This window comes from Canis aureus, chromosome 23 (assembly GCF_053574225.1).
Source record: "Canis aureus isolate CA01 chromosome 23, VMU_Caureus_v.1.0, whole genome shotgun sequence".
Lineage (NCBI taxonomy): Eukaryota > Metazoa > Chordata > Mammalia > Carnivora > Canidae > Canis > Canis aureus.
Window position 1 is genome coordinate 51,183,184 of NC_135633.1, and position 22,697 is coordinate 51,205,880.

Consider the following 22,697-nt stretch of genomic DNA (forward strand, 5'->3'; position numbering starts at 1 on the left):
GAGAATGAGGAAGGGACATAGGATGGGAGGGATTGACAGAGAGAGGGAGAGATGAAGATCAATGTATTTGACCAATTCACAGAATCAATTTTTGAGCTGGAAAGAATCTCAGTGCTCTCATTTTACAGATAAGGATACTAATGCCCAGAAAGGGCTAGAGAATTATCAAGCCACACTGGCAGTCATGTCAGAGCCTAGATCCAACCCATGTAATTTAATAAGAGGTTGGTGAACTTCTCAGAACACCAATTTCTAGGCAGTACAGACAAATGAAGTCTTATTACTTCTCATAACAGATCTCAAAATGATGAAAATCTGTAGTTAAGATACTGATGGTTGCTTCATTCAGACACCAATAATCATGACAGAAAAAGCAAAGCCAGAACAAAGGTGAATAAGAAAACTAGGATTTTTCTGACTCACTATTTTAGAGTATAAATATTCAACAGTATATTCATGATGAAAACATAAGCATTACCTCCAAGGACCATGCCAGCCTGACAGCACTTTCTAAGGCGACATGCTGGGCAGTTTTTTCTGCGGATTTTATCAACAATGCAGTCATTTCTTCCAGCACATAAATAGTTATGCTGCCCTAAAAAACAAAACACAAATAAAAGTTATCTATGATATCTAAAGACCATTGGAAATTTTATGCACTGACACCTTAAAAAAAAAAAAAAACAACAAATGCACATCAAGTGCATTAATGTCTCAGCCAGCCTCTTGCTTGCCATAAGTAAAAGCTGGTGATGCTCCAAATCTATTTAAAACTGCAGCCACTCTGGAAAACTGTGTGGAGGTTCTTCAAAGAGTTAAAAATATACCTGCCCTATGACCCAGCAATTGCACTGTTGGGGATTTACCCCAAAGATACAGATGCAATGAAACGCCGGGACACCTGCACCCCGATGTTTCTAGCAGCAATGGCCACAATAGCCAAACTGTGCAAGGAGCCTCGGTGTTCATCGAAAGATGAATGGATAAAGAAGCTGTGGTCTCTGTATACAATGGAATATTCCTCAGCCATTAGAAACGACAAATACCCACCATTTGCTTCCACGTGGATGGAACTGGAGGGCGTTATGCTGAGTGAAATAAGTCAATCGGAGAAGGACAAACATTATATGTTCTCATTCATGTGGGGAATATAAATAATAGTGAAAGGGCATATAAGGGAAGGGAGAAGAAATGTGTGGGAAATATCAGAAAGGGAGACAGAACATAAAGACTGCTAACTCTGGGAAATGAACTAGGGGTGGTAGAAGGGGAGGAGGGCGGGGGGTGGGAGTGAATGGGTGACGGGCACTGGGGGTTATTCTGTATGTTGGTAAATTGAACACCAATAAAAATAAATTAAAAAAAAAGAAGAGATAAAAAAAAAACTTGTGTCTTCAGGAGCCTTAATGAGATGAACGCAATTTATAAATCGATTTGAGGGCTCCTTTAAAAATCTTTTGCACAATATTTCTGTGCATCTTCTTAATGATGTCAATATCAGACTGCCCTTAGACCTTTCTATCATTTCAAGATTAACTACATGTTTTTGAGAAGTATTAGTCATGTAAAACAGTCAAACTGTAGTAAACTTTTTTCTTTCTGACATCTAAACCTTCAAGAAAACAGATACAGACTAAAGAATTTTAAAAGTCTCTAAAATAGACCTTTTATAAAATCTATTCACTTCATTCTGTTGGAAAATCCTGGAACTATCTTACTTTTAAAGGGCCTAACACATGAAAAAAGATGTTACTGATTGTACTGACTTCACTGCCTGGTTTATTTTGGCTGTAAATTAGAAAACACAATAAATAGAAATAATAATAAAGGTAGAACAATTTAAAACAATGAGAAGTATTGAATGAAAGGGGACAAGAATTATAGAAGAAATGTGCATAAATGTGTGACTCTGGGATCATATGTGCAGGAGAAATAACATATTCTTCAAAAGGTCTGGAATATGAATTTACTATTTAACCATGATGATTTTGAACCACAAATGTGTTCCATTTAATAAAGCATGGAACAATCTAATTTACTTGGATTGAACAACAAAAAAAAAAAATCTCAGCTTAAACATATAAACCTTAATTAACTGGAAAAAAATTTTGGCACTCTTTATTTTCCAGTAAATTCTTGTAACACAGACTGAATCTTTTAACATTTGTAGCTTCCTTATATTTAGGTATGAAAGGTGATTTTAAAGATTATGGAATTCCCTTTAATATTTTGTATTACTCAACATTAAAATCAGATTCACTCTTTTGGCCAAATTTTGTGGTAAAGGAACACAGAGGTACCTTAAACATTTGCTTAATCAAGCAGGGGAAAGAATATGTCATCTGCTCTTTTTGAAACATGGGGCAATATTACCAAAGATCTTTAATAGAACACCACATTTTTCTTTTTCTCCTTGGAAAATTTTGTATATATATTAGGGCAGAAAAAGCAAAGGGTAATTATTTATTATGTCTTTTCCTTTAAATTACATATTCTCTTTTATTTGATGTTCTAGCTGTACTAACATCCTTATATTTCCCACAAACTCTTTCATGCCTTTATGACTCTCCTCCCTTTTCTAAATACATCTGTTTGCCAAGCTCTTGGTCATGTTTCAAACTGGTCTTAACTGATCCCAGAAAGGCCTAGACACTTCTTCTGTGTAGCCAAATAAACACTCAATGTTTAATAATGTTTAATTTACTATTGTAAATACTGCTTTTCTGTTTCGCCTAAGTTTTGTGAAGTTAAAAACTAGGTCTTTTGTAAATCTTGTGTTAAATAACAGTTCAATATATATTTGTTGAATATATGTGTACTTAATTATACTTCGTGCTTCACCTATAGCTATAACCATGATTTACTCAACAATATAAACTCGATAGTAATATTTCACTTATTGTCACATATAGTAAATTTTTAAAAAATCTCTTGCTCCAGATTTTTATTTACCAACTTTCAATGTTTTTATACAGAATACTTGTTAATTCAACAAGTTTCTTGCCTTCTTATATTAATAGACCATGAGTTAGTCTTTAACAAGCTTATTTTTTATAGTTTTATTTTTTATTACAATTCTTAAAATTCCAGTATAATTAACATTGTGTTATATTAGTTTCAGGTGCACAATATAGTAGTTCAATGATTCAATACATTACCCAGTACTCATCATGATAGCGTATTTTTAATCCCCCTTTATCTATTTCATCCATCCGCCTTCCCACTTCCCTTCTGGTAATCACCGGTTTGTTCCCTATATTTAAGAGTCTATCTCTTTTTCCCTTTGTTCATCTATAGCAAGCTCATATTTAACATCTACCTTTGCAAAGACAGAAGTTATTATTTATGAAAAATTTGTATTTAATTACCTGAAAAAGAGATTATTGAATGGCTATACTTAAATAGTATTTCCAACTGTTCTCTGTATTTAATATATTAATATAACTTCAAGTTATGTTAAAGGAATCATATTTTGTGAAAATAAAAGCACTATTAAAATGTGACTAGATCATTTTATATCCCTAATGATTTATTAAAATTTTAGATACAGGAAAAAAGTTTCATTTTGTTTGAAATGAAATCTATTATTACCTACAAAGAGATTTACCTTTAAGATAAGAATTCTATATTATTTACGTTGCCTTATAAGCCCAAGTAAACACATTTCACTTAGGTTTGAGAGAAGTCACTTTTGCATGCCTTTCTTTGAAAGGGAGGGGGAAAGGTAGTAAAATGGCAGAAGAAATGAATATATATGTCTAACAGATAAAGAACAAACAAGAAAAAGTTGGTATGGTATGACTCATGAAGCACAGGCTTGAGGCAACATGAGCTGGTGCTCATGGAGGCATCCCTTCCACCACAAACACATAAATGTTGAATAAAATATGACAAAAGCATGTTGTTTACTTACAGTCTAGAACAAAAAAGTGTGTGTGTAGGAAATCTCAATAAGCCAGAAATTAAAAAGAAAGGCAGAAGGGTAAACTGGAATGGACTGTACAGTGGCCAAAAAAAGTTTCAGATCAGATACAGGACCTAGGAGCCAAGACCTGGGCTTCAACACTCACAAGGGGCCAGAATTTGTGGCCTCAGTCCCACTGGGGGACAGCATGGGAACTGAACTTTATATAAAATGGAGAATCTCAAAAGGCTGTCTTTTCGTGAAAATTGAGCTAGAAAACACTATCCAGACTATGCTGATAAAGCCAGGAATCTGCCCAAAATTTTGGGTGGGGAGAAGAGCCACCCATGACTAAAAACAAAATATGCTAAACAAAAAAATCTTGGCCTCTATGAGAGGTGATTTTTACTACCACATGGTGTATGAATCTGTGCCAAGTAATAAATACTGGTCTGGGACCAATAAAATTCCTAGAATCCTGGGAAAGCCAAATGCAAAACTCAGGTATGTACATATGCAAAAAAAAGAGAGATCTGTATGAGAATATCTATAGAAACAGTATTTGTGGGGCACCTGGATGACTCAGTGATTGAGCGTCTGCCTTTGGCTCAAGGTGTGATCCTGGGGTCCTGGGATCAAGTCCTGCATCGGGATCCCTGGAGGAAGTCTGCTTCTCCCTCAGCCTATGTCTCTGCCTATCTCCCTGTCTCTTGTGAATAAATAAATAAAATCTTTAAAAAAAGAAACAGTATTTATAATAGTCCCAAATTGAAAACTCAAACAATAATCTATAGCATAATGTATAAACAAACTCTTTTATTGATTCAATGCATTATTATACAGCAATGAGAATATCTAGCCTATGCAAAAACGTGGCTGGGTCCATAAATATAATATGTAAAATAATAAATGGAGAAAAACACTGCATGATTCCATTGATATAAAGTTCCCAGACAGTGAAAACCACTTATAATGTTAGAGATTGAGATGGTAGTTACATATGGGGAATGACTGGAGGGTGCAAGAGGTTTTCTGGGAAGCTAATGATTTGTAAATTGTTTGACCTGAATAATAATAGTATAGTTTCATTTACTTAATGATAATTCATGAAGCTTTACACTTCTCTTTGAGCACTTTCCTAAAATTATGCCAATAAAAAGCTTTTTAAAAAATATTTTATTTATTTATTCATGAGAAACACAGAGAGAGGGAGGCAGAGACATAGCCAGAGGGAGTAGCAGGCCCCATGCAGGGAGCCTGATGTGGGACTTGATCCTAGGAGCCCAAGGCAGACGCTGAGCCCAAGGCAGACGCTCAACTGCTGAGCCACCCAGGCATCCCAAAAAGGTTTTTTTATTTCTTTTTAAAAATAGTTCCACCTGAAAGGATAGACTAGAGGACACTGATCCAACAAAGGGAGTTCTGTGTAGGGCCAATCATTTGAAGTTCAGAGACTGAGCATAGAAGTAAGGAGTGTCCAGAAAGAAGAGAGATATCACCTGCATTATAGGATTACAGTTGAAGCTTTCCAGTGAAATATCCCATGAATCCCACCAAGCATCCTGCTAGAGAAATAGCCAGTTATAATCATCCACCAAACATAGAGAAGTCCAGTGATAGTCACATATGCACCTGCCAAATACAAATGTGTTCCTCCTTTTAACCTGGGCTTTCTTCCTATGCCTTGATATCGAAAAGGTCAAAATTAGCTATTAAGGGATTTTAGGAATGTGAGTATGGTAAATACAGAAGAAGGTGATCTTGTTGGTTCTTGCAACTTTAGGCCCTAACCAGTGGGCCTAAGCTCTAGCAAAGAAGAAACTAAATTAGGTGAGAATTTGGGATTTGGATTTTCATGCTGTGCTGTGTATTTTGATCACTGAAATGAGACTGTGCTTTTGTTAAAAACTATGGGAACAGACCAAGATTTCATAGAGAAGATGAAACAACACCTAGACCATAGGTGTGCTGTTGTTAGAGGTCATGCTGACGTTGGCATTGTGAAATACACACACACACACATACACACACACAAATATGAAACATACATATAAAAACAATAACAGAGTTATTTTAATACTGTTACAAATAAAATTGGAAACTAGTGCTTCTCAACTAGAGGCATTATTGCCGTGTTCCCATACAGGGCGAACCACCTCTGGAATGTTCTGCAATGCCTGGGGACCATTTTGCTTCACACAACTAGGGGCAGGTGCTACTGAGGACAGGCCAGGGATGGGATGCTCTGAAGCTCCCACAATGCACAAGAAAGTTCTAACAACAAAGAATTAATGGGCCCCAAATGTCAGCAGTGCCAACATTGAGAAACCTTAGTGTAAACTCATGATTGCCTCACTTTTTTAAAAAAGATGTGTTTTCCAGGTTGGTCCACTAAAAATGCCTAGAAGCAAACACAACCACAGCAGTAATAAACAGTGGTATCCAGAGTGCTGTCTAATATCATTTTGATCTGAAAGGAACCAGAGCTCCTTGGAGGAATGGCTATCTAGGACTGTGGCAAGAAGTGTACAAATTGAACCTGTGATACTTTGTTGTAATAGAGTTGGATGTTATTGAAGGGTAATGAAACGGTGTTAAAGCCACATTGACCAAAAACAATTTGAACATCAAAAAGAATTTATTTCTAGTGATTAAAACATACTGTCTATATAAAAAGCCATTAGTACACAATGACATGTAAGAAAGGAAAGAAGAAGAGTAAGAAACAAAACATACTCACTGGAAAGTACTGGAGGATACTAAGGCACAAATTCATTACTCTGAAAATTGATAATCAAAGGGAAATAATCAAGCATCTTCCAGGTTTTCCAATATTTTAAGATTACTAAATTATCTTTTGGAAGAGAGAAAGAACTATAAAAAAGATTTACACATGATAAAATCAGAAGGAATAAGAGAAGTAGAAAATCACCCTTTTGCCATCCCTAAGGAAATGATGACTGCTTGTCAAGTCTGAAAAGACAATTAAAATACTCTGATTTTCAACTGCATATCTGCATGATGCCACATTTTCTTCATATGCTTCAACCAAAACAACATATTGCAACAGGCTGACTGCAGGCACAGATACGAGATGCAGCTGCATTCTATTAAGGCAGACATTAAAATGACTTGTAAAAATGTATAACAATGTCATACTTTTCATTATAACTTTTGGTCTTTTTTAAAAGACCAAAATGTGTTTTTAACACATCTTTTTTAAAAAAGTGAGGCAATCATGAGTTTACACTAAAGGTTTCTCAATGTTGGCACTGCTGACATGCTGAGATGCAGAGAGAAAATTAACATCCAATGGGTTTGCTATTTTTTAAATGACTAAGTTCCAAAAAATTATTTTAAATTTATAATATGATAAATATTGACAGATATAATCCACATAATCAAAAACTCTTCAGGCTCTCAATACTTTTTAAGCATGTAAAGAAAAGAGGTCATAAGACCAGAATGTTTAAGAACCACTGGCCTGCACATGATCCTTATCAAAATGTTTAACCTGAATCTAACTGAAAAAAACACAAAACAGAAAAATCCGGATTGTGTGAATTTCTACAAAATGGCTGGCCTGGACTCTTCAAAATTGTCAATGTCCTGAAAGACAAAAAAAGTGGGAGTATCTTTTTAGATTAAAGGAGATGAAAGAGACTTGTTCACCAAAGGAAATACATAGTTCTTGATAGATCCTTTATGAAAAAAACAACCTATACAGCACACCTTGAGAACAATTGAGGAAATCTGAATATTGAGTATATATTAGATAATATTATTTTATCAATATTAAATTTTCTGGTGTGATATCAGGGTTATATTGCAAATTGTTTTTGCCCTTAGGAGATACGTTCTGAAATTTAGAAAGGTAAAATATGATGCCTGCAATTTACTTTCATATAGTTATTTATAGATATTCATTATACTATTCTTTCAAATTTTATGGATATTTTCTAGAATCTGAAGTTTTCTGAAGACAAGAGCAGAATGAGGTAAAGGCTTGGACTAGTTTTTCACATTAGCCAATCTAGGGCTGGTTAGGTAAAACTGGAAAGAAGTCAGAGGGGAACACTGACTATTTGACAAGGTGAAAGGGAGATGGACAATAATGAAGCACTAAGTTTTAAGGTATCTTCATGCAAGATCCCAGGGGTTTTTTTTGTTTGTTTTGGTTTTAGTTTGGTTTGAAGTGAAGGAAAAGGTAGGTGGGGAGGGGGAGAAGAAAGAAAACAATTTTTTACTAAACTCCACACCCAGTGTGGAGCCCAATACAGGGTTTACATTCACGACCCTGAGAGCAAAACCTGAGCTGAGATCAAGAGTTGGACGCTTAACCAACTGAGCCATTCAGGTGCTCCAGAAAAAAATTTTTGAGTATAGTATGAGTCAATATGTTAGGAATTTAAATGGCTCATTTCATATAATCCTTATAACAAAACAGATAGTTACTACATAGGTATTTAACTTTTCCAAGGGGAAAATGACAAGCAAGGTACATGGAATTACCTAAATATAAAGTAGACATAAAGTCTTGGGCTGAGAACAAGGAGGAAACAGAACACATCCCTTAAGAACAGAGACATGGGCCCTGGGCATCAGACATGGACATGTGACTCTTGAAAGGGACTGCTTGAGAGTTACATCACTGGCAGGAAGCAAGGGTAGAGAGAATGATAACGGCAGTATACAAGAATACTGCCAAACTTCATCCTGAACCAGAGGCCACCCTACGAATCCAATTTCTCCCAAGTATCAGGCAAACATGTCCTTCAGTAGAAGTTGAACATATTCCTAAGCCCTTACACAAAAGTGAGAATATGTGTTACTTTCATCTAAGAATAATAACTCATCCTGATAGAATTCTTGCCATTCCCAACATTTAGTACTTCGAAGAGGAAATCTAATGTCAGCCTAATTTTTATTTCTTGGTAATGATCCAGTTTTTTTCTCCCCTGTTTTAACTCATGTATAATCTTTTCAATGTAAAGTTAAAACAGTGTTCAATATATGCAAAGGTATAGATTTTTTCATTATATTTTTTGGGACACAGTGAGCGCTTTTGATATACAGAGTAAAATTTTTATTGAACCTTTTTTTATAGATTTTTTATTTATTTATTCATAGAGATGCAGAGAGAGAGAGAGAGAGAGAGAGAGAGGCAGAGATATAGGCAGAGGGAGAAACAGGTTCCATGCAGAGAGCCTGACGTGGGACTCGATCCAGGGTCTCCAGGATCACGCCCTGGGCTGCAGGCGGCGCTAAACCGCTGCACCACCGGGGCTGCCCTTTTTATTGAACTTTTAAATTTACTTCTGTTACCATCTATTAACTATAAGACCTTGAATAAATCATTCAACTTCTTGAGTTTTATTTTCCTGATCTATAAAATAATAGTTTGGGAGTTAAATAAAATAATTTGTTAAAATATATGGGGCGCCTGCGTGGCTCAGTCATTTCAGCACCAACTCTTGTTGATTTTGGCTTAGGTCATGATGTTGGGTTTGTGGGATGGAGACCTCCCACCTCCCTCCTCCCTCCTCCCTCCTCCCTCCTCCAGTTGAGCTCTGGGCTCAGCAGGAAGTCTGCTTCTCTCCCTCTCTCTCTTCTTCTGCCCTGCCCCACCCCCCCCCACACACACTCTCTCTCTAAAATAAATAAATAAATATTTTAAAGATATGTAGCACTAGACACAGAATAAATGCTTAGTAGGTGGAAATTAATACAGTCCAATAAATACTTACTATCTTCTATGTCCTAACATTGTTCTAGGTGTTCATAATAAGATCCCAGGAGCTTACTTTCCATAATCAGTTAATACTCTTGCTTAACTTGTTTTTTAGTTTAGTCTTCAGAAACATTGATTATTTATGTGCTGAATATCTTCCCTCTATTCATATCCCTTATCTAACAGCACAGTGATAGGACCACACGCTTTATAGTAAGATAGATTGTGACTCAAATTCTAGTTCTTCCACTAGCTATACATTGATAAAATCATCTAAGTCTTAGTTTTTTCACTTTTAAAGTGGAAATGAAGATAAACACAATATAAGGCTGTTATATGGATTAAATGAATTAAGTTAGATAAAATACTTAGCACATTGGTACCACAGTGAGCCATGGCTTAAAATTTTCATTACTGTGTCTTTTTCTTCATTGTGAAGTAATGCCTTAAATATGAACTCTACACAACTTATTCTATTTATGGTTCCCAGTATAGATTTTAACTCAGCTATTATATTTTTGGATCTTACTGTAGTATTTTCTTATCTCATCCAGCTATGTTTTCATCTAATCTAGTTCTTTCTTATGACACATGTTCTTGTGTCACAGAGGCCGTCATCTTTTATCTTAATAACTCAAAGCAGATTCTAACCCAAACATTTCTTCTGTTTCTTTTAGCAAATCAATTTTAAGTATGCATTTTCCTAAATCAGATCTATTAATGAGGTGTTCGATCAATTTGAGAAGACTCTAGTGGCAGAATGTAACTGTTCAGTGGGAGACTGGCAGTCACCAAAGTTTGGTATATTTAGGAATTCACCAAAGCTGGAAGCTAGAATGAGTTGGGTGAGTGAGAAATATTAGGAAATGGAATTATAGGGGAAATCCAATTGCAAAGACCCTGAGAGATGGCCTAGATTGTCAGGAAAGTAGTGAAACCAGTAACTTGAGGGTTAATAGGACTAATAAGTAGAACTGCAACTTTTTGCCTAAGTATACTTGTTCTTGGAATGCAGCCTGCCACCATGCTTCTATAGATAATATTCTTTTTTGAGAACATGTTAACAAAATGTTGATATAGTTATTTTGCAGAGACTCAAGTCTTAAACAGGACACTGCCAGAGCCGGTCAAAACCACTGACCTCTGTGCACAAGTATCTGATGAATGACCTTCTCACGTAGAAGGACCTAAAATTGTACCCATGGATCATGCTAAGGATGTCATTTTTCTGGTCATGGGTCCTGCAAAGGTGTAAGACGATGAACTGTGCAGGCACAGACAACAAAATGACTTCATCCTTCCCTACTTATTAATTTCCTTTAACTGCTTTTGAAAAATTTATTTTTATTTAAATACAATTAATTAACATATAGGTATTATTAGTTTCAGAGATTAGAGTTTGGTGACTCATCAGCTGTATATAACACCCAGTGCTTATAACATCACTTGCCCGCCTGATGATGAGCTCATCACTCAGTTACCCTAACCCCCTTCCCACCTCCCCTCCAGCAACTCTCAGTTTTTTCCTAAAGAGTTTCTTGTGATTTGTCTCCCTTGCTGATGACTTCCCATTCAGTTTTCCCTCCCTTCCTCTATGATTTTCTGCATTATTTCTTATATTCTACATGAGTGAAACCAAATGATAATTGTCCGTCTCTGATTGACTTATTTCACACAGCATAACACCCTACTGTTGCATCCATGTTGATGTAATTGATAAGTATTCATCCTTTGATCGCTGATATATATATATATATGCATATATATATATATATATATAAATGAGATATAGATATATCTCACATTTTCTTTATCCATTCATCTGTCGATGGACACATGGGCATTTTCCATAGTGTGGCTAATGTGGACATTGATGCTATGGACATCAGGGAGCAGTTGCTCCTTCAGATCACGACGTTTGCATTGTTGGGGTAAATATCCAGTAGTGCAATTGCTGGGTCGTAGGGTAGCTCTATTTTTAACTCTGAGGAACATCCACACTGTTTTCCAGAGTGCCTGTACCAGTTCACATTCCCACAAACAGTGCAAGAGGGTTCCTCCATCTCCACATTCTCTCCAACATTTGTTGTTTCCTGACTTGTTCATTTCAGCTATTCTGACTGGTGTGAGGTGGCATCTCATTGTTATTTTGATCTGTATTTCACCGAGGCCCAGTGATGTTGAATATTTTTTCATGTGTCTCTTGGCCATTTGCATGTCTTTTTCGGAGAAATGTCTGTTCATGTCTTCATTCTTTCTTGACTGGCTTATTTGTTCTTGGGTGTTGAGTTTGATAAATTATTTACAGATCTTGGATAATAGCCCTTTATTTGATATGTCATTTGCAAATATCTTCTCCCATTCTATAGGTTGTCTTTTGGTTTTGTCGACGGTTTCCTTCACTGTGCAGAAGCTTTAATCTTGATGAAGTCCCAACAGTTTATTTTTGCTTTTGTTGTCCTTGCCTCAGGAGATGTCTACTAAGAAGTTGCTACAGCTGATGTCAAGGGGCTGCTGTCTGTGTTCTCCTCTAAGGTTTTGGTGGAACCTATCTTATATTTAGGTCTTTCATCCATTTTGAGTTTATTTTTGTGTATGGTATAAGAAAATGGTCCAGTTTCATTATTCTGCATGTGCCTGTCCAAGTTTCACAACACCATTTGTTGAAGAGACTGTCTTTTTTCCATTGGTTATTCTTTCCCGCTTTGTCAAAGATTAGGTGACTATTGAGTTGAGGGTCCATTTCTGGATTCTCTATTCTGTTTCATTGACGCATGTGCCTGTTTCTGTGCCAGTACCACACTGTCTTAATGATTACAGCTTTGTAATAGAACTTGAAGTCAGGCATTGTGATGCCCCCAGCTTTGGTTTTCTCTTTCAACATTCCTTTGCTATTTGGGATCTTTTTTGTTTTTTGTTTTTGTTCCATACAAATCTTAGGATTGCTTGTTCTGGCTCCATAAAACATGCTGATGGTTTTTGATAGGGATTGCATTGAATGTGTAGATTGCTTTGTGTAGCACAGACATTTTAATAACTTATGTTCTTCCAATCTATGAGCATGGAAAATTTTTCCATTTTTTTTATGTCTTCCTCAATTTCTTTCATGAGTGTTCTATAATTTTCATAGTACAGATCTTCACCTCTTCGGTTATGTTTATTCCTAGGTATCTTATGGTTTTTTGGTGCAACTGTAAATGGGATTGATTCCTTAATTTCTCTTTCTTCTGCCTCATTGTTAGTGTATAGAAATGCAAGTCATTTCTGCGTGGTGATTTTATGTCTCATGACGCTACTGAATTTGTTTATTGGTACTAGTAATTTTTTGGTGGAGTCTTTTGGCTTTTCTACACAGAGTATTGTGTCATCTGTGAAGTTAAGAGTTTGACTTCTTCTTGGCCAATTGGAATACCTTTTGTTTATTTTGTTTGATTGCTGAGGCGAGGACTTCTAGCACTATGTTGAACAACAGTGGTGAGAGTGGACATCCCTGTCGTGTTCCTGATCTTAGGGGAAAAGCTCTCAGTTTTTCCCCATTGAGAATGATATTTGCTGTGGGCTTTTCATATATGGCTTTTATGATAGTGAGGTATACTCCGTCTATTCCTACACTGTGGAGATTTTTAATCAGGAAACGATGCTGTATTCTGTCAAATGCTTTTTCTGCATCAGTTGGGAGGATCTCATGGTTCTTTCTTTTATTAATGTGATATATCATGTTGATTGATTTGCAAATGTTGAACCACCCTTGCAGCCCAGGAATAAATCCCACTTGGTTGTGGTGAGTAATCATTTTAATGTACTGTTGGGTACTATAGGCCAATATCTTGGTGAGAATTTTGGCATCCATATCCATCAGGTATTTTGGTCTATAATTCTCCTTTTTGGTGGGGTCTTTGGTTTTGGGATCAAGGTAATGCTGGCCTCATAGAATGAGTTTGGAAGTATTTTCCTTATATTTCTTTATTTTAAAACAGCTTCAGAAAAATAGGTACTAGTTCTTTATTTCTTTTTACTTTTTAAAGATTTATTTGTTTATTCATGATAGACAGAGAGAGAGAGAGAGAGAGAGAGAGAGAGAGGCAGAGACACGGGCAGAGGCTGTCCCTGCATGGAGCCTGATGCGGGACCCGATCCCAGGACTCCAGGATTGCATCCTGGGCCAAAGGCAGGCGCCAAACCACTGAGCCACCCAGGGAATCCCCCTAGTTCTTCTTTAAATGTTTGGTAGAATTCCCCCAGAAAGCCATATGGCCCTGGACTCTTGTTTGTCGAGAGATGTTTTCATTATAGAATAAATTTCCTTTTTGGTTGTGGGTCTAAGTGTTTTATTTCTTCCTGTTTCAGTTTTGGTAGTCTATATGTTTCTAGGAATGCATCCATCTCTTCCAGATTGCCTAATTTTTGGCATATAGTTGGTCATAATATGTTATTATAATTGTGATTTTTCAATGTTGGTTGTGATCTCTCCTCCTTCATTCATGATTTTATTTATTTGTTTCCTTCCTCTTTCATTTTTCATAAGTGTGGCTGGGAATTTATCAATCTTACTAATTCTTTCAAAAAACCAGCTCCTAGTTTCCTTGATTTGTTCTGTTCTTTTGGTTTCTATTTCATGGATTTCTGCTCTAATTTTTATTCTCTTCTCCTGCTGGGTTAAGGCTTTATTTGCTGTTCTTTTTCCAGCTCTTTAGGTAAAAGGAATGGTATTTGAAACTTTTCTTGGTTCTTTTTTTTTTTTAAAGATTTTATTTATTTATTCATGACAGACAGAGAGAGAGAGAGAGAGAGAGGCAGAGACACAGGTAGAGGGAGAAGCAGGCTCCATGTAGGAAGCTGGACGTTGAGACTCGATCCCAGGTCTCCAGGATCACACCCTAGGCTGAAGGCGGCGCTAAACCGCTGGGCCACCGGGGCTACCCCTTTTCTTGGTTCTTGAGAAAGCCTTGTGTTGCTATATACTTCCTTCTTAGGACTGCCTTTGCTGCATCCCAAAGGTTTTGAACCACTGTGTTTTCATTTTCATTTGTTTCCATCAGTTTTTAAAAATTCTTCTTTAAATTCATTATTGACCCATTCATTCTTTAACTTCCAAGTACTTGTGGTCCTTCAAAATTTTGTCTTGTGATTGAGCTCAAGTTTTAAAGCATTGTGGTCTGAAAATATGCAGGAATAATTTCAATCTTTTGGCACTAGTTGAGACCTCATTTGTGACTGAGTATGTGATATATTCTAGAGAATTATCCATGTGCATTTGAGAAGAAAGTGTATTCTGTTGCTTTAGGATGGAATGCTCTGAGTATATCTGTGAGGTCCATTTGGTCCAGTGTGTAATTCAAAGGCCTCGCTTATTTGTTGATCCTCTGCTTAGATGATCTGTTCATTGCTATGATTACAGAGTTGAATTGGCTTATATAATTTGCCGCTGCCATATTAGGGACATATATATTTACAACTGTTAGATCTTCTTGCTGGATAGATCTTTTTATTATGATATAGTGTCCCTCTTTACCTCTTATTAAAATTTGCCTCTTTAAGATTTAATTTGCCTGCTATAAGCATTGCTACCCTCATCTATTTTTTGATTCCCATTGCTATGATAAATGATTCTCCATTCCCCTCACATTAAATCTGGATATGTCTTTGGGTCTATAATGATTCTGTTGTAGCACCATATTGATTGGTCTTGATTTTTTTTCCAATTATACACTCCATATCTTTTGATTGGAGCATTTAGACCATTTGCATTCAAGTAGCTTTTGAAAGATATGAATTTAGTATTGTTGTATTACCTAGTAATTCACTGTTTCTGTAGATTGTCTCTGTTCCTTTCTGGTTTATGTTACTTTTGGGGTCTCTATTTGCTTTATGGTTTCCCCTTTAATATTTCTTGCAGGGCTGGTTTAGTGATCACAAATTCTTTTATTTTTGTTTATCCTGGGGAACTCTTTATCTCTCCTTCTATTCTGAATGACAGCCTTGCTGGATAAAATATTCTTGGCTGCATATTTTTCTCATTTAGCACACTGAATATACCATGTTAGTCCTTTCTGGCCTGCCAGGTCTGTGGATAGATCTGCTGACCACCTCATGTTTCTACACTTGTAGGTTAAGGTCCTCCTGTCCTGAGCTGATTTCAGAATTTCCTCTTTGTCTCTGAAATTTGCAAGTTTCACTATTATTTTTCCAGCTATATATTTTTATGAATGGGGTTCTTTGTGCCTCCTGGACTTGAATGCTTGTTTCCTTCCCCAGATTAGGAAAGTTCTCAGCTATGATTTGATCAAATATACCTTTTGTCCCTCTCTTTCTTCTTCCCCTGGGACCCCAACTTTTCTAATATTTGCTTTATGGTATCACTTATCTCTTGAATTCTCCCCTCATGAATCAGTAGTTGTTTATCTCTCTTTTTTCTCAGTTTCATTGTTCCTCATCATTTTGTCTTTTATATCACTGACTCCTTCTTCTGTCTCATTTATCCTAACAATTAGAGTCTCCATTTTTTAAAATTACATCTCTGTAATTGCCTTTTTGTTTTGTTTTGACACAATGAGATTTTAGTTCTTTTATTTCTCTAGGAAAGGTTTCTCTAGTGTTTTCTATGTTTTTTTCAAGCCCAGCTAGTATCTTTATAATCATTATTCTCAATTCTAGTTTTGACATCTAGCTGCCTCTTTTTCTCTTTTTTTGGTGTGAGTTCTTCTATCTTATCATTCTGTCCAGAGAAGAAGAATAGATGAATGGGAGAACAAAATACAAAAATAGCAATGATGACCCCAGAAAAAATACACTAAACTAATCAGAAGAGATTAGAAACCAAAAAGACAAAGAAAAAAGAGAATAAAATCAAACAGGTGAACAGAACAAAATATTAAACTAGATCCTGGATGTAGTTTGGTTTGTTAGAAGAAACTAGATCCCAAATTTGTAAAGAAAAAATATTTTATATATATACAAAAATAACATTGAATACAATGAAGGGAATTCAATTGTATTCAATGAATTGAATACAATTGAATATATATATATATATATATATATATATATATATGCCAAAAATATAAATGTAAAAAATGAAAATTTAAAAATACTAAAAAAAGAGTTGATAAAATAAGAAATTTGCTTGCAAAAAGTGGTCATTTTTCTATTTGTAGAATTGCAGCTTTTCTCTCTTAAATATCTGGTTGAGTTTGCAGGTGTTCAGAATGATTTGACAGCTATCTAGCTGAATTTCAAGGATCAAATGAAACTAGGGTTCCCTATTCCTCTGCCATCTTCCTCACTTCTCCTCCTTTATCTGACTTTGAAGTCACATTGTTCCTCTCTTCTATACACATCCTTCCCCATTTGTCATTAAATATCTCTGATTCTTCCCCTTCAAGGAGATATATTTGAGCCAGACTTCTATTTTCTTGTTTGGCTGCTTCTTGAATAAACATTTTCTTTGCTGCATACTCCATGTATAAGTGATTGGCTTTGTTTACACATCTGGCATATGAACTTGGGTTTGGTTATACTGGTAAGGTTAGAGCTGACTGAGCCAGAGGGAATGGTAGTGAAAAGGAAGGTCAGAGTATAACAGGGCAAGACCAAATTGGGCCTTGGAGACCACTGTAAGAACTTTGATTTTTCTCTGAAGGAAATATAGTGCCATTGCAGAGTTTTGAGTTGAGTGGCATAATCTGGCTTATATTTTAATAGCATCATATTTTGGCTTCTAGTTTGAGTATAGACTTAGATGCCTAAATTAATGTCTAAATTATAGACCTCGATGTCTAAGTTCTTACATTTGCAGAAAAGGGAACAACTCCTCCAGCAATTCCTGAGAACTAAAGGAGATAATGAATAGTGCACCATCATGTGTCTATTATAGTACCTGGCATATAATAAAAACACAAAAACACAAGGGTGGAAATAGAACAGTTAAGAGGCTATCATAATAAACCCAAAGAAGACTAAATCATGGTGATAAGAGGTCATATTCTAGATATATTCTAAAGGAGGAACTAAGTAGTTTACAGAATCTTACAGGTGATATTGTGATATTTAACTTTTTTAAGTCTGTTAAAAATTTGGCCCTCTTCTTCTCTTCATTTCCTTTTAATTTCTTTCTGACTGTGGATCAGTTTCTCCTTCCTGAGGCTAGTCTTGCTGTTCTCCTTATAAACAAAACAATGCCTCTGGATCTATTCTGACCTCTCTTCTAATTACTTACATATATTTTAAGTTTCAAAACACCAAACTGAAAACAAAACAAAACAAAACAAAACACCAAATTGTATGCAGCATCTAACTAGTTACAGGGGATATTCTCAATTATGTATTTAGCTAATCAGTAGGCATTTATTTTTATTTATTTATTTATTTTAAAGATTTTATTTATTTATTCATGAGAGACACAGAGAGAGAAAGAGGAAGAGACACAGGCAGAGAGAGAAGCAGGATCCATGCAGGGAGCCTGATGTGGGACTCCATCCAGGGACTACAGGATCAGGCCCCAGGCCGAAAGCAGCGCTAAACTGCTGAGCCACCCGGGCTGCCCAGCAGTAGGCATTTAGAGAAGAAACTACATACAAAAGTTTAAAACCCACACAATTATGTTATCTTAAGAAAATTTCACATAATATTGAGAAACAGGGTATATATCTACAAAAATATGAAAAAAATACAAAACTATTTGTCAACAAGGTTGCTTAAATCATTGTGGTACTCTGATGCAAGATTATGCTACTCTGCTGCAACACTGACTTTTTACACGTGTAAATGGTACTTTCACTCACATCTCTGAGTTTATTGTTTAAGTATTGTACTCCTGAATTTATCAATGTTCAATTTCATTATTTTGTTCAAACTTCTGTTTTAGCATGTCAGGTGACAAGATCCTGTTATAATTCTCCAGAGTCACTCTGGCTTCATCTGAAATTGGCCTTGTGAAAAACTAGAATTATGTGGCTAATTAATAAGCATTTTCTTACTCATTAAGCCTAGGATCCTTTATGTGTTACATAAGACTGTACAATTGTCAGATTTTTAAGGCTTTTATGATAAATGTCTTAACCAGTTGCTATTTTTAGCATGTTTTACTTCAAACACAGTGCCAGATGGTGTGGTTTAGTAAAAGCAATTTAGTCTTTGGAGTTTGGCAGAACTGGGTTTGATTACCAGCTCCCCTATTAACTGGCTGTGTGACTTTAGGCAAGTTATCTTCCCTTGATGTCTAAATTTTTACATTTGCAGAAATGGTAATAACTCCTCCAGCAATTCCTGAGAACTAAAGGAGATAATGAATAGAGCACCATCATGTGTCTACTATAGTACCTGGCATATAATAAAAATACAAAAAGAGAGTCTTGATCCTCCCTCCCTCCCCTCTCACAATTTTTAGAATTCTCCCTGGAGAGGAGAGCATTCTTGGTCAGGGCAATTCCTATATGCCTTCTACAGTTTAACTTTACTACTTTAGGGAATGAAAAGTAGTTTCTCCTCAGCAAATGACTGAAGGTCGATAATCTAGATGGAACAGTATTTTAAATAATCTTAATACTGGCTCCCTAGCATCACCTTCTGCCCATTTTCTTTTTTGCTTTTAGAGTTAACTTTCTCAAAAACAAAGTTGACCATGTTACTTCTCAGCTTAAAGGCTGGCTCCCTCTGAGTAAAGCAGTACTTTATTGTGCATAAGAAAGAGCTGATTACGTCATTAAAATGCAGTAGAATAGGAGCTAACTTTTGACTTGTTAGTTGAGATGTTCAGTAGTCATCTATGAAGATATCAAGTCAGCAGTTGGATATATGAGTTTGGAATTCAGGGGAGTAGTCTGGGCTGAAGATAAAAAAACTTTGAGAGAGATCAGGATGATTTATCTAAAGCCATGAGACTAGATTTGATCTCTAAGGAAGTAAGCATATATAAAAAAGGTAAAGGGTCCAAATACTGAGCACTGGGCCCTTTAATAGGAAAAGCTAAAGGAGGAGAGGAGACCAAATACAGGCCAGTAGGGAAAAATCAAGAGAGTGTGGTGTCCTGAAGGCCAAGAGAAAAGGATCTCCAGGAAGCTGGAGCAATCAACTTTCAAATGCTACGGATAGATCAAGTAAAATGGGACTGAGAATTGCCCATCAGATTTTTGCCATGTGGTAACCTTGACAAGGGAAGTTTTGGTGGAATGAGTAGCAGTCCAAAAGACTGATTGGATGGGTTTAAGGAAGAATGGGAGAAAATTCTTTGGAGGAATCTGGCTGCAAAAGGAGTAGAAAAATAGTAGGCAGTTGAAGGATAAGTAAATCCAGCAGAAATATTTTGCCTCTATTTTAATATGGGAGAAATAATGGCATGTTTACATGCTGATAGAAATGTTCCACCAGAGAAGGGGGGGAAATTGTGATTTAAGGAGGGGGAAGGGGAAAATTGCTGGGGCTTGCATCCACAGCAGAACATGGACCTGGGGCACGAGGGGAGAGTGCTGGCCCTGACCAGCAATGCAGATCTCTAGTAACAGGAAGAAAAGAAAAGTTGATTATAGGTTGGATGCTACATGAGTACATGTGGTGGATGCATTTTCAGAAAGTTTTATCAGAAAATTAGGAATCACGGTCATCAGTTGAAAATGAGGGTGGGAGAGTATTGGAAGGCTAAAAATTAAATAACAACAGAACCACCTGCAGATGTCTATTTTTCAAGATGATCTTTACATCACAAAGGGATGTCTTGCAAAAATGAGTTACTTCATTTTTCTAACAAAAATTTTGCCTTTAGCTTGAAAAGGCAGATGCAGTGTCCCTTCTGCTAAATATCTTCTAAGTAGCATATCACTGTGACACTTAACAGAGGAAACATCAGCAATTTGCAATATATATCCTTTTATTTAAAAAACGTAGTTTAAATTTGAACTCTAAGTACTGTGCAGGCAGAAAAACATTGTATTGTAAAAAGGACTTGCATAGTTATGCCTCACTATGTTGTAAAATATAATTAAGATTCTACTGTATTATAAGGGCCCTGCGTTAAAAATCAGCCGTAGTAACGGTTAAGTTTTCAACTTATTTGCTGCAGCCACGCTAAATGTTTTATGTTCATTATCTTTGTTTTCATTCCAACTCTTTAAGTGTGTGAGCAAAAACTCACAACTTACCAAAAATAATAGCTGGAAGAGGTTATTTAGTCTCATAGTAGTAAGAAAAGATTCTTTCTTGGAAATAGTAGGACTTACTTCAAATCTTTAAAAAAATAAGAAGAGTTAAGCTTTTATTTTCACTTGGAGTATTCAACAAATGATCCTGGGACTACTGGCTTATTATACAAAAAAAAAATATTTCAGGGAAGTCAAAAATTTAAGTATTTTAAGGAAAAAAATAAAAGCATGGGAAGATGGAGGTATATATTTTATAATCTTGAGTGGTAAGTTTTCTAATACTGACATGAAATCTAGAATTCAAACCAAATTTGGTTGATTTTATTACATAAATACATTTCTAAACTTTTTCTTAAGACAAAAAAAAGGACAAATTGGGAAACTATTTGTAATACATGTGTAAGTCAAAAGAATGTTATTACTAATATGCAAGATATTCTTACAAACCACTAAGAAAAAAAGACCAAAAAAAGGACAAGAAACATGAAACAATTCATAAAATACAGTCTACAGAAATATGAAAAATGTTCAATGCACAATAACTATTACTGATTAAAATAATAATGATCATTCTAGCAATCAGGTTGATAAAACAATGAATAATGACCATTTGAGAGTTAAGGGCAATTTGGTGTTATGTAAAGTATTCATTACTTGCCTCAACAATTACATTTCTAGAAACTAGCTCTCAAAAAAACAAACACCAAATACCAAAATAGAACTCTAGAAATGTGTAGTAACCTCTAGGTGGATATTTATTACTACAGTATTTGTGAAAATGGAAATAGCTCAAACGTCTGTTAATAGGAGATTTATAAATTATGATACATACTTACAATGAAATACTCTGTGACATCTGAAAAGACTGAGCTAGCTGTTTATATTACAGATGTGAAAAGGTATCTATAATATAGGATCTTGTGTAAAAAAGAAAGCTATAATATCATTTGGGTTTAAATGATTTCATCCATTTGATATTACTATGTATAGAAAATTATCTGAAAAAATAAACACCAAACTGCTTACTGACAGGATATAATATGATGATATGCTTTGTTTTCAAGCATAGGAATGCATAGGAATATTCTAAAGAGGCCACTATTACACATCAACCTAGTGTCTGATTTCCCCCCACGCTAGCGCTGCATTGTCTGAGCTAGCCTCTGATCCTTAGTGTGGTCTAATGGCCTTAGTACACCATTTTTGACCTTCAAGTATCCTAGGAAGTTAAAACGGACCAACAAAGAATGACATTTTCAGAGGAATAATTCAGGACAAAGCTTAAGGTTACCCTGCATCATGAATTAAGGAATCCAGCCTGACTACATAAAGCCAAGAACTGACAAATGGTCATAATTCCTCATTTATGATTTCAAAATACAAAAAGACTTGTTAACAAAAGTGTTTGCTTTAGTTATTTATACTTCACATGACCTGACTTCCATTTGGCAGCAGAACCTGGCCCAAACTCACATTTTATAGGCTGTGTTCATACATTTTGCTGTATGATATTAATGTGTTTCATTATGAAGTTTTATTCTAGATCATATGAATTGTGAAACACATCTGGCCTAAAAGATTTTAGCTTAGAGATTTTGTACATGTATTAAGAAATAAACTTACAGACTGTATTGAAAGTGGTGCCTGCTATAGTTTTGCAATGGAGAAGCCCTGAAAATTATAATAAATGTTTATAAAACAATGTACTTTTACTATCTGTACTTTTACTACCATGTTGGGTTCTGCAGAAGGTTACAAAAGATAAATAAGCTATAATGCCTAAATTCAAAGAGTTTTAGATTCCATCAGGGAGGTAAGAAAAAACTGTAAGTATAACACAGGTGATAAAAACTAAATGTGGTTTGGATCTGAGGGTAAAAAATCATATCAACTACAGAGACCAAAACAATGAATGTTTTTGTGTGAAAGG

The 22,697-nt window shown here is 35.6% G+C and overlaps 1 protein-coding gene across 3 annotated transcripts in view; it reads right to left on the minus strand.

Moving 5' to 3' along the window:
* The window catches only part of PGR (progesterone receptor), a 108,101-nt gene that overhangs the window by 68,072 nt on the left and 17,332 nt on the right, over positions 1 to 22,697 (minus strand). For all 3 annotated transcript variants that reach the window (XM_077867601.1, XM_077867602.1, XM_077867603.1), the window contains exon 3: positions 479 to 595. In XM_077867601.1, coding sequence (XP_077723727.1) covers positions 479 to 595 — 117 coding nt within the window. The remainder of the gene's footprint in view (positions 1 to 478; positions 596 to 22,697) is intronic.